The 12,758-nt window shown below is 32.7% G+C and overlaps 2 protein-coding genes across 2 annotated transcripts; both read left to right on the top strand.

The window, feature by feature from the left end:
* On the top strand, positions 2,026-3,955 carry LOC104752726. Its single transcript, XM_010474934.1, has 7 exons — positions 2,026-2,238; positions 2,347-2,439; positions 2,539-2,766; positions 2,874-3,026; positions 3,164-3,217; positions 3,316-3,459; positions 3,571-3,955. Exons 1-7 carry the CDS (start codon positions 2,065-2,067, stop codon positions 3,937-3,939), a joined length of 1,215 nt encoding a protein of 404 aa, XP_010473236.1. The 5' UTR covers positions 2,026-2,064; the 3' UTR covers positions 3,940-3,955.
* Positions 9,276-12,010, top strand: LOC104752725 (polygalacturonase At1g48100-like). Its single transcript, XM_010474933.2, has 7 exons — positions 9,276-9,701; positions 10,112-10,243; positions 10,335-10,565; positions 10,669-10,713; positions 10,800-11,007; positions 11,101-11,291; positions 11,363-12,010. Exons 1-7 carry the CDS (start codon positions 9,276-9,278, stop codon positions 11,756-11,758), a joined length of 1,629 nt encoding a protein of 542 aa, XP_010473235.1. The 3' UTR covers positions 11,759-12,010.

The raw sequence follows: 12,758 nt of genomic DNA, 5'->3' as shown, positions 1-12,758 counted from the left end.
GATTTAACTGTACAATTTATTTCTCAATCACAGAAATAAAAGAGAAAAAAAAAAGAGGTCAAAAAAAAAAAAAAGAGAAAAATAACATTTTTATTTCAAAGCTCTTCCGTTGGCATCCACAGTATTCCACACAGTCGCCGCCATAAGCCTCTTAGATCGAATAAAAGCCCAATACGTTTTAAAAATTAACCATTAACAGATACTAACCCATAACTCTTATAAATAATAGGAATTCCACTTTGCCTTTAAAACGTTTTAGCGTTTTTTTTTTCAGCTTTCTAAAACGTTTGTTTTTTCGGCTTTTTAAACTTTTCTATTTTATACGGATTTTTTACTTTTTTTTTTTTTGGTTTAAGTGTTGAATTTTAGATTTGTGTAATCAAACCGGATACAACATCCGGTCCAAAATCTTTGTGGTCTGTAAGAGGTGTTCTAGGTCCAACATGCATTATACATAACTTAAATTTAACTCTTTTATTTTATTTTGTGAACCACACTTTTTCTTAATTTTTCAAAATCTTTTATTTTCATGTTATTTAACCTTTTAAAAGTTTATAAGGTTTTATTAATAAACTTTTTTGTCTTCTTTAATATTTTTTTTAAGGTTTTATACATAACTTAAATTTAACTCTCTTTTTTTTTTGTGAACCACACTTTTTTCTTAATTTTTCAAAAAACTTTTATATTCATGTTATTTAATAAAATTTTATAAGGTTTTATGCATAATAATTTTTTTTTGTCTTCATAATACTTTTGTTTAAGGTTTTGCAGATAATATTTTAATTAAATTTGTATGATGTGATTTCTGGAGAAAAAAAAAATCTTTTTCCTTCCAATAAAATTCTGGATAATTTAGTCCTTTAATTTAATACTTGTGTAATGTTTTAAACTAATATATAAACTAAATTATCCTTTAATGTTTTATAAACTTAATTCTACTTTTAATAAGAAAACAAAGACTTTTAATTTTTGTTACAACTTTTCAATTACTTTTAATTTTTATCTCTTCAGCTCTTCCTCTTGTGCCAACTCATTACTAAACACATTGATATTTATAGAGAATTCAATAGTATAAAACAAGTGAATGGACTCGTAAAAAGATTAATTAAGGTGACAAAAGGTGCTTCATGTTTATCTCGAGAAGATTAATATAGGAAAGAAGATGGTAAGTCACTGGTTCTAGCTAGTAATAATGATACCAATAGTAGTGTAATAATAATAATAGAGCTTTTGGAAGTTTAGGTCTGTGAAAAAAAAAATTACTGTGCATGGTCCTGCTCCTGCTGAAAGATGAAACATTTCTGCGCTTTTCACTTGAATAAGTATATACAAACAAAGAAAAAGATCAGCACAACACAACAGAAGAGAGGCAATTTTACTTGCCAAAACTTTCATATAATATATGAATCCTTACAAAAATCAAATGAAGGAACCACCACGATAGATGAAGATTGGATCTTCTTCAGTTACATCATTGCATAATATATAGCTACATTAAAGAAAAAATGTTCTGTATTGTACTTCTTTCAATTTACGTTGGCTGGAGAATGTTTGGTCACATGACTCATGAGTTTGAGTTGAGTTCTTCTTCTACGCCTACTTGAGGAAGAACAATTCCAGATATCTCTGTCTGTAGTTTCCTTAACCAAATTAAATGAGCTCCTAAGATAGATTCTTCATCGACCAAGCTCCTCAGAAAACGTCTCGCTCCAGTGCTGAATCCTACGTACTGCTTCTTCGCTGCCAACTACAACTATAATACCATAATTGATCTCGAGAATGGAGATGGAGTATATCTTTAGTATTATGTGTTAGTCTCTCAGGAATTGTTGACCAGTCTTTGGGGAAGTAATTAAATGTTAATTGATTAAATTATGATTTAGTAGCATATAATTTTTTCCATAAATTTTTTGGTCAACGGTCTCTGAATTAATAAAAACCAAAGATTTTATTCCTTTCTCAGAGCCTCCTCGACCCTTATATATATCAAACCTTTATCTTCTATATATGATGCTTCAAAAATTCCATAAACTCTATTTCTTTCTCTTTATTCTTGATAAAAAAATGGAAGTGAGAGGCTCAATGATATGGGTATTCTTAATGTGTTTCATCTTTGCTCATATAATTGTAAGTCACAACAATGATTTCGTCGAAGCCAAGAGCTTTCCTAAATTTGAAGATTTAGAAATGCAGAAGAGACTAAAGATTATCAACAAACCCGCTGTCAAGATCATCAAGGTTTTTTTTTATATATCATCATAATCTTGCTGTTGTTCTCTATATATTATAAAATTAATATGTTAACCTCTCTCTCTCTATATATATATATGGGTGTAAATGATATAGACTATAGATGGAGAAAGATACGGATGTGTGGATTTCTTCAAGCAACCAGCATTTGATCATCCTTCTATGAAAAATCACACATATCATTACAAGGTATAATTAATTACAGATCTATTGGTTATGTCATACTTATATTTTTTTACAAACATAAAAGGACAAGAATATGTTTATGGTGTTCGCTATATGTCTTAGATGCGTCCAATATGGAAAGGAATGAGAGAAAGAGAGACAAACAGTACTGGATTTGGTTACTTATGGGAGAATGGTGTGGGTTGTCCCATTGGTACAGTCCCTATACGAAGAGTCACCAAAGACGATCTTTTGAGAACAGACTCATTTGGCGATAGTCACAAACCTCGTGGCTCTTGGAACACTACCACTAATGATCCTAATAATGTTGTTCATTCCAACAAACATCACGTAAGTTGCCTCTTTTAATTTAAAAAACAGGATTATCAAGTTACATTTTGAGATATTTTATACTGATAATAATGTTTGGTTATTGAATGAAAAATGACCGGGATTAGTATGTGGTGCTTCGGACGAAAGACTCAAAGAAAAGGTTCAATGGAGCAACAATGGACCTTTGTATAACCGCTCCTAAGGTTAGGCCTACCCAATACAGTGCTTCTCGAGTTCACATGCAGATTGGAAGGGATTTTATCCAAGTCGGTTTGACTGTAAGTAATATCGATTTATTTATTTTGCAATCTACAACTTGCACTCGATAAAAACACCGGCAGGACTACGAGTTCTATTTTGTAACTAACAAAATATGAATTATATTGTTCAACAAAAACTATGTTTACTAATTCAGGTAAATCCAGTATTGTACAAGGACAACCAACCTCGGACTTTCGTCTATACAAATGTAAGTCAGTCACATTAGGCTAGCTAGTAAATCATTTTTTTTGAATAACGTAAATAATTGTAAGGAGATATATGTATGTATTTAATTTGATGGAGCAGTCAGGTGGAAAATCATGTTACAATAGCAACTGCAACGTTGGATTTATACTCGTTCGTCAAGATTTTCCGCTTGGTTCACCAGTGTTGCCAGTGTCTATTCGTGGTGATCGGATAAGTCGCTCTGCAACCTTTGGTCTAATCAAGGTTTGGATAATTAATTAGGATTATGACTGATTTAAGCATACCAAATTATTTGCTTAAATAATGTGTTTTATAATGTATTATTAAAATTTACCTATTATTTTCGGGTAACAGGACCAAAAAAATGGAAATTGGTGGTTTGAATTTAGTGGCACGGCAGAGGAAGTTGGCTTTTGGCCGTCTAGTAGGTTTCATCAAAGCTTTGGAAATTCAATCGAGTGGGGTGGAGAAGTATACAGCGCATCACTGCCGAGTCCTGAAATGGGATATGGACTGTTTCCTTCTGATAATGATATAAGTAACAGTGCATATATGAAACGTATAACCGTACTCGACGGTTTATATAACGTTGACCGCAACGTGATGAACTATCTCGAAGATTTCTCTGACGATGAACGTGGCTATCAAGGCTTTGGCATATACAATTCTGAAGATGCTAATATCGGTCGTATACTCTATTATGGTGGTCCAGGAAATATTTGAATATGATTAGAACTTTATGAGATGAATATTAAAACATTAAATTGACTTGATTATACAATGAATATCGCCGTTTATGCTTAAAACAAATTAAAGTCTTAACGAATTGAACAGAGAATTGGTCCAATAACTACGTACACATGTGCACAAGACATGTATATAGATCAAAAGGCATCTACACAGGCTAAACTAATCAAGTAACCATTTTGTGTAATCGAATGGACAAAAATGTCGCTCTGAATGGCACGCATATCTCGTCAATGGAAGTTTACAACTTCCAACTAGGTCATCTTTGAGATAACCTTTTGCGGGTGTAGGATCTTTGAATTTCCAAAGAAATGTATATCGTTCTATATATTCTTTTTCAGCTCTTTATTTGTCAAGCTTAGTAGAGGTTCATCACTCAACAAAAGTTACGGTTTGATTAGTTCTCCCCTACTACTCGCAAACGGGACTGACACTAGTATTTAGGGATCTGATCGGTAATTTTAGAACATTACAATTTAAATCTTTATAATTTTGATATTGAATTAGAAGACCGTCAAAATCTAATAATATTATATTTAAATATATATCATGATGACATGATGTACTGTATTTAAAACAAAAAATATTGCGTGTTAAATCTAAAAAAAAAAAACGTACCTAGCTACATGCATAAATATATCCACATTGTATGGTACAGTTATTTTCATGTATCAATCTTAACCATGATCCTAATTTTGAATTTATTCGTAATCTTTTTCCAGGCATATGCCATCAAGTATTTTGGCTGGATCAGGACATTTATCAAACCAAGAAAAATAAATGATTATAACTGAAAGATGGGACAGTAGGGGTAGTCGATAACTTTTGTAGCCAACGAATGGAGTTCACTTCACGGCTCACGGGAACATTAAGAAGAAGAAAAAAAAAACACACACAAATAATAATAATAATCACGAGCATGTCTTCGCAAAAAGACGGCAAGAACAACACATCTTTTTCCCCTTTCTTAATTTTTTTTTGTAGAGCCATATGTGAAAACAAAATATAATCGAACAAAATCAGATAAACAATAGCCACATGAAAAAATCCTACAGATTATTATTTATATCTCTCGTTCTCTTTTGTTTTGCTATTTTGTAATTCAATATTTTAGAATGAAATTTGACTCTAGGTATATTGATCACTTAGTTATTACGTTTGAGTATTTTTACCAGAGACAATTGAAAATTTATTATTTCGATTTCGAATATAAATTCTAAATATGACGGGTTTTTTTTTGTGGCATTACAATATACGAGTTTAAGTTTTGAATATTTATATCCCAACTATTCTAATACCTAAGAAACACTTCAAAACGTTTTTTGAAATATCAAAAATAAATATAAAGATTCTTTTAAAGACATAGGTAAACTGTTAATCAGTGTAGGTCATAAATTAAAACAAAATATGTTGATTAATTTAGAACAAAAATTAAAGATGATCTTATTTTTGTAAGAAACTGCACCACCGGCTACGCTAGCTAGCCTTAGTTATAAATTCAAGTTGACAAAAAGAAAATACGATGATGAATGTTCGTGTATGCATACAGTACACACATCGTATAAAATAAACAAATGTGCACACATGCAGTTACGTGTGGTATATGTACGAATACATAGAATATATTATCATAAATTTTGGAATTTATATGAAAACTTCGAAGACAGGTAACACATATATGGCAGATTAGTTGTTTTGGCGTATCAAGAAACTGGTACGGTCCACATAATACATACACATATTTTCACATGATCAAGGAGTCGAGCAATGGCCGTCGAGAAATAAAATAGGAGTCGAGCAATAAAGTCAAAGGGACTTTAGCTATATTGTATTTTCTATTTTTATATTATCCCATTTTGTTCCTTAATTTTGTGAAACTACCAATTCCGAGTGGAAAGATAGTAAAGCAACACTCCATTATATATAAAAACATAACAAAAAAAAAAAGATAATCAAATCTAGCTTAATTGAAATGAAAATTAGTTATTCTACTGCTAGGAATTTCTTTATGTTTTTGAGCATATGTGTAACCAATAAATTTCTGAAAATGTCATATGCTCATTGAGTCATTGTGGTGGGTGGACATATACTTCTTTTTAGTTCTCTATTTAAGAGAAAAAAAGAACAGTACTAGTAAAAATGTTTGTCTGACAAAACTCCCGATTCGTGAAGATTCTTAAATAATAAATGAAACGAAAAGAGTTCTTGTTTCTTGTACTTAATTACTCTTACGTCTCGTGTAAAATGAACAGTGGCATTTTATGAATTTAATGAGAAAGGAACATATTTGGTTTCTGAACATATACAGACACACGCATTGACTACAGTTTTAATTTATATATTCTTCTTTAGCTCTTATTAGTATAGTGTCAAGTGTCAACCATATCTAATTAGTGGTGAACGTTTCTAGCGATTAAAGAAAAAAAGCGTTTGTGTTTTTTTTTTGTCAACTGAAGCATTTGTGTTTCTGATTTAACCCTTTCCATATACTTTTATTCAAGTTTATGATTACAGTTAACTTTACTCTAGAATATATAAGTGACTGTTCTTAATCCTTAGATGATAATTGTATATTTCTTCTATACTTTGTAACATAGTATATATTATCTATTACTTTTATAATTAAGGTTTTTATAGTAGAGATTGTAGGACACAAGATCATGTTCGACATATGTGCTCACGAGAAGTAAAGAATTCGTTAAATCGCGCGTCTTGTGCAATTACTTTTTGTTGAATGTATGTGTGAGAAATAGAGATAGCTAGAGAGAAACTGTGACTTGTGATCGAACACAACTAATTAAGGACGTCGATCTCTTCATAGGATAACTAATAAATTATTGAGTTTGACAACAACAACAAAAAAAAAAGATAAGAAAAGTTTTTAAAAAGAAAGATTGGAGGAGTTGTGGAGACAAAAGCAATTCCCGTGAAGTGGTGCATGTGAGCACTAAAAGAGATGTTATAATCAACTGCCCATTGACAAAATATAGACCCAATCACATGTCTCATCCATTTTTACATGCACACACACACACACACCATATATATAATATGTATCTATTTGTATTTACGTATGTATGTATACGTTTCTCTCGGAAGAAACAAAAACGACAAATTAATTACCACCCAAGAAATTACTGTCAAGGTTTGTTCATCATTAAAAGAAATAAGTTTTGGATTCATTTGTCTTTCAACTAAGTGGGTCGTATGGTATATACACACACATATAATAGATTAATTGTTTAAAGTTAACGAGTTTCATGAATAAATCGAGTTAATCAGAGAGGTAATTGTTTGATAATCGTTGTTTTCAGTTATCCAAACCAATTTTAAGATGGATGTTAGTTTTACCCAAAAATGTCACCCAAGTACACTTGTAAATGAAGATAATTCACTCACAGTTAAATGAATTGATGGTAAAACTACTCAACAAATAAAATCTTGAGCGGATGGAGAAACAAGAGATTGTATATTAAAAGTCAGTATATATCATAGTAAATATAGAGACCATAAGACACTTATCTGATCACCAGGATGACACATCAACAATTACATCTATATATTATCTACACAAATGTTTATCCCTATGTATACATTAAAAAAAAAAAAAAAAAAACAACCTCATTTTCGCGTAGCCCCACTTTGTGGTGTATACATTTGCATATACTATAGATAGTCATATTATTAAGCAAGTATATATATGTATTTGTATGCGAGTAGATGAGGTTTTGCAACAGGAATGGTATATGTGTTTGTCTCAACAGGTGCCTCTTTGTGGTTTGTTTGTCTTGGCTTGCTCTAATGTGTTTCAGCCAACCAAAGTGGATGAGTCTCAACCAACCTTTAGTCTACACGTGGCGCACACATATCCCCTGAAATTGTATTAGTTAATCCGATAAACTAATAATCTCCAAAAACATAACAAATAAAACTAATAATCTCCAAAACAAAACAAATAAAACTAAGAATCTCTAATGTATGATAATGCTATCATGTTTTACGATAACTATAGTAGTTTACCACTTCAAAAATGTAAATCTTGACAAATTACTTTTGGAAGATCTATGTATTTTGATTGGGATCACCCAATCCTATTAATTAGTACAACTCCAGCGGATAATGTATGTCTCTTATCTCTAGATTATCCAAAATCACTAATTATTCAAACTTACTTGAAAACCTAAATATATCGGAACCTGAATCCAACTGTTATTCGATTTAGTAGAAATACTCGAATTACCTAAACTATTTTTCAAAAGTATGGTATGGAGAGTCATTTTAGATGCCCGAATAACTTATCCAACATGTACGTACTATTACTATAAATAGACAGTCCTGACTTCTGGTATTGTATTGTAGGTGGTGTAGGGAATATATTCTACGATATCTTCTTAGAAAAACACTATAGAGAACAGTTATCAATTATAGTTTTACTGAATAATGAATGACCAAACTAGATTACTTGCAACCCTAGAATTCGACGTTTTTTTTTTTCTTTTTTTTTGGTTAAAGGATCGGATCTTCATAGATTTCTACGTTTTGAGTGTCGAACAAAAAATAGCTTAGGGCTTTTAAGTATACGTAAATATCATAATAGACGATGTTGTATTTGAAAGATATGAAAATCTTATACGTTGCTCAAAAAAAAAAAAACGAATATAGTCCAATTTTTCGGATGAAATTTACCATCATATTATATATTTTACTGATGCATCTTTAAAATTATTTAGTATTTTCGTAAATTTATCTACTAACAGGTGACACATTAAATAATATATAGACCCCCAAGAAAAATGATCACGTATACGGCAACAAAAGTCTATTTAATTGGTGTATACTACTCATATACACATACAAAAATAGCATATTACCAAAACCTTATAAAAACTACAATTGATGAATTAGATATCAAAATAGAAAATAACATGATGAACACAAAATCACATATTCCGTAAAAATTAAGTGACAGACGTAAAAAGGTACTAAATTATTCCATTGTGTCTCTTGGACAAAAAAAACATATATTGTCAATTGTCATATTCTAAAATTATCGTCCTATATATTGCTTATCTAGTGCAAATTTTCTTAATAACGTCATGAAATTCCATTATCGGCTCCCGTGACTCGTTCTATATTCTCAGACCGTCTCCTTATATAAACCTCCTAGACAAACCTTATTCTCTTTATTCATTCTATAACAACAACAACAACAACAACAACAAGCAACCAACCAAAGTCTCTTCTTCTTCTTCTTCTTCTCTCTCAAACCACCACAAACACAGAGAACATTTATACAACAACCTAAAAACACTATGATAAGGAGAAAGAGTCTACGGCTTAGAAGCATCACAATGACGATTTTAGTATCAATTCTTGTCTGGTCTACAACGCTAGAAACCTGCATTGCCAGAAGAGGAAGACATTTGAGACACCACCATAGCAGTTCCTCTTCCTTGTCTAATTCCTTGTCCAGCAAGAAACCAAAAGGCCATGACAACAATAGCCATTCCCATAAGTCAAAACCAAAACCAAAACCAAAACCGAAGATGAAAAGTCCGCCGCCAAAATCCGATGCCGGTTCACCTGTCGTGTCACAGCCGCCACAAGTTCAACAACCACCACCACATGTCCAACCACCACCACCGTCACCTCTTCCTCTGCAGCCTGTTGAGGACTCTCAACAATTCAATGTGCTTGATTTTGGAGCTAAGGGTGATGGCATGAGTGATGACACTCAGGTACAGACTCAAAACATTTATTATCCATTCTAATTTAGTGGTTCCAGGTTAAATCAAGAATTATAATCTCGCTTTCATGAGAATTGTTTTTTAAAAAAACAACCATAATGTGAATTACAGTTGAGAAGGTAACACGAGACAGAACAAGAAACAGAGCTCAAAAAAGCTTTTTCTCTGTTCTGTAAAGTCAAATAACCTTTTTCCCTTTTTTTCATTTAAATGTTTTAAATCTCCCAAATACAAACAAAAGAATTTAACGAATATAGAGATGACAACAAAAATACTCAATTTAAGAGGGGACCATAACTCCGTGCACTGAAACAAAACAGAACAGAACTATAACTATGATTAATAAAACTTCTTATTGATAATACCAAACAAATGATAAGTTTTAATAAAAAAAATTGCAGGCGTTTGAAGCAGCATGGGCGTCTGCCTGCAAAGTAGAGGCATCAACGATGGTCATACCGCCTGACTACATCTTCCTCGTTGGACCAATATCCTTCTCGGGTCCTTATTGTCAAGCAAACATTGTATTCCAAGTAAGAACTGATCATAAGCATTTGTAATATTTTAAAACATAAAATGTACGTTTTAAAATTTAAAGATGTGAGTTTTTTTGCCTGCTTGCAGCTGGATGGGATGATTGTAGCTCCTACGGATACTAAATCGTGGGGAAGAGGGTTACTGTGGTGGATTGAGTTCACAAAGCTTAAAGGAATAACAATACAAGGTAAAGGTGTTATTGATGGGAGAGGCACTGTTTGGTGGCAACAAGATTACCTTTCCGATTATCCTATCGACGATGACTTCAAGCTTATTGTCCCGTTGAACAATTCGGTCCAAGAACATCCTCCAATGCCGGTAAAGATCTTCATCTTCATCTTATTCTTGACTTTTACACTAGTTTCATCTAACCCTAAACTCTGTTTTTGTATCTTGTTTTTGTGATTTTGTCACATGGCAGATAAGAAGTGAGCTTAGTGGGAGAATGCCAAGCATTAAACCAACGGTGAGATATTAATGGTGAATTAGTAGTCTCTACATGTTTTTAACACTCGATGAATTCTTTTGCTTACCATGGGTTTACTGGTATAGGCGCTGCGGTTCTATGGGAGTATTGGCGTGACTGTGACGGGTGTAACCATTCAGAACAGTCCTCAATGTCACCTCAAGTTTGATAACTGCGTCCAGGTTTTAGTTCATGACGTGAATGTGTCTTCTCCCGGAGACAGTCCAAACACAGATGGAATTCATCTTCAGAACTCGAAAGATGTCATGATTCACACTAGCACACTAGCTTGCGGTACAAGTCAATTTTAACTAGAAAATAACATCATAAAACTCGTATAAAACCAGGTCTTGATTTCGTTGATTAATTCCTCTGTTTTTTTTTCAGGAGACGATTGTATTTCCATTCAAACGGGTTGCTCCAATGTGTATGTACACAATGTGAACTGTGGACCAGGACATGGAATCAGCATTGGGAGCCTTGGTAAAGACAGTACCAAAGCCTGTGTCTCCAACATAACAGTCCGAGATGTCGTTATGCACAACACAATGACTGGTGTCCGGATCAAGACTTGGCAGGTAAAGATCAAATAAATGAGTGATTTTTATTTGGAAGTCAATGATACTTAACAGCTTCAATGTAAATACAGGGAGGTATAGGATCAGTGAAAGGAATACTTTTCTCAAACATTCAACTCACAGAGGTTCAGCTTCCGATAGTGATCGATCAATTCTACTGTGATCACAGCAAATGCATGAACCAGACTTCAGCAGTGTCCGTGGAAGGAGTCACATATGAGAAGATACGAGGCACTTACACCGTGAAGCCAGTGCATTTTGCTTGCAGCGACAGTTTCCCTTGCATAGACGTGCAATTATCAGGCATAGAGCTGAAACCAGTGCAACTACAATACCACATGTCCGATCCGTTTTGCTGGAAAACATTTGGAGAGCTCACTTCGACAACAGTTCCACCGATCGATTGCTTACAGATCGGAAAGCCAGCGAGAAATGGAGTCCATTCAGATCGTGATATCTGTTTGTGACCTAAAGGGGAATGTAGAAATGATTAGGAAAAAAAAAAGTAATATCGTTACTTCATACGACGGACTCTATTGATTTGTCCCGTTGTGTGAAAGTGTTGTGGAGTGTTTAGAAGATTAAGGCAGTCAGGCAGACTCTTATCAGAGACCAGAACTGCCTAACTGCTTTGCAGAACCAGTATATGTATATTGCTTGTATAACATATAGTCTGATTTATTGTTTCATATATATATATATATATATATATCATGATAGTCTGAAAACAGAGTGAAAACAACAGAACATCAGCAAATTTGGAACCATGCATATGTCCAGAACTGTTTTGGTATATGTTTCTTGAAAACAGAAATAATTGTAAGAAGATTGTGCATAAAGTAATATATTACAGACTATAAATATTGTGAGTGCATGTTTGAATTTAAGAAGTTGCTGATTCACTTTCACTTAACTTGGTCATTCTGTAATCTATGAACTATATATGGGATGCAATCCTGAAATTAAATCAAGATTTTTTGACAGCCCACGTAATCATAGATAGATAGGGGTTGCATTATTTTTCTTTTAATCATGGATTCTTGGGAGAGGCCGCACGTAATGAAGTCTGCAGTGCCTTTGGAGTTTCTGTGGAAGAGACTGGTGATGGACGGGACCGCATGTTTTAGTTTTATACTATCTTTTGTTTTGTTTCAATACATTTACGTCGGTATATATTTTTGGATATATATCAACTTTTATTATTGGAAATTTACGAGAGTGGAATTTGCAAAATATTATCCAACATTGTAAAAGATAATATGCTAACTGACTCCACCTTCACCTTTAAAAAAATTGAAATAGCTTGTTGACAAAAAAAGTTAAGAATGAGCTAAAATGAAATAAATATCAAATTCAAAAAAACCAAGGTTCACTAGGCTATTTTTTCAAATTAATTACAAAACGTAGAGGGCCAATATCAACAAAATCAGAATACACATAGAAGTTTTTTTTTTTTTTTTTTTTTTT

Source organism: Camelina sativa, chromosome 16 (assembly GCF_000633955.1).
Source record: "Camelina sativa cultivar DH55 chromosome 16, Cs, whole genome shotgun sequence".
NCBI lineage: Eukaryota > Viridiplantae > Streptophyta > Magnoliopsida > Brassicales > Brassicaceae > Camelina > Camelina sativa.
This window is presented reverse-complemented; position numbering and strand designations above follow the sequence as displayed.

Coding starts and splice junctions, on each gene's coding strand:
- LOC104752726 (XM_010474934.1), top strand. CDS start 2,065: ATGGAAGTGAGAGGCTCAATGATATGGGTATTCTTAATGTGTTTCATC. Junction 2,440..2,538: donor ATCACACATATCATTACAAG/GTATAATTAATT, acceptor TATATGTCTTAG/ATGCGTCCAATATGGAAAGG. Junction 2,767..2,873: donor TTCATTCCAACAAACATCAC/GTAAGTTGCCTC, acceptor GACCGGGATTAG/TATGTGGTGCTTCGGACGAA.
- LOC104752725 (XM_010474933.2), top strand. CDS start 9,276: ATGATAAGGAGAAAGAGTCTACGGCTTAGAAGCATCACAATGACGATT. Junction 11,008..11,100: donor CACTAGCACACTAGCTTGCG/GTACAAGTCAAT, acceptor TTTTTTTTTCAG/GAGACGATTGTATTTCCATT. Junction 11,292..11,362: donor TCCGGATCAAGACTTGGCAG/GTAAAGATCAAA, acceptor ATGTAAATACAG/GGAGGTATAGGATCAGTGAA.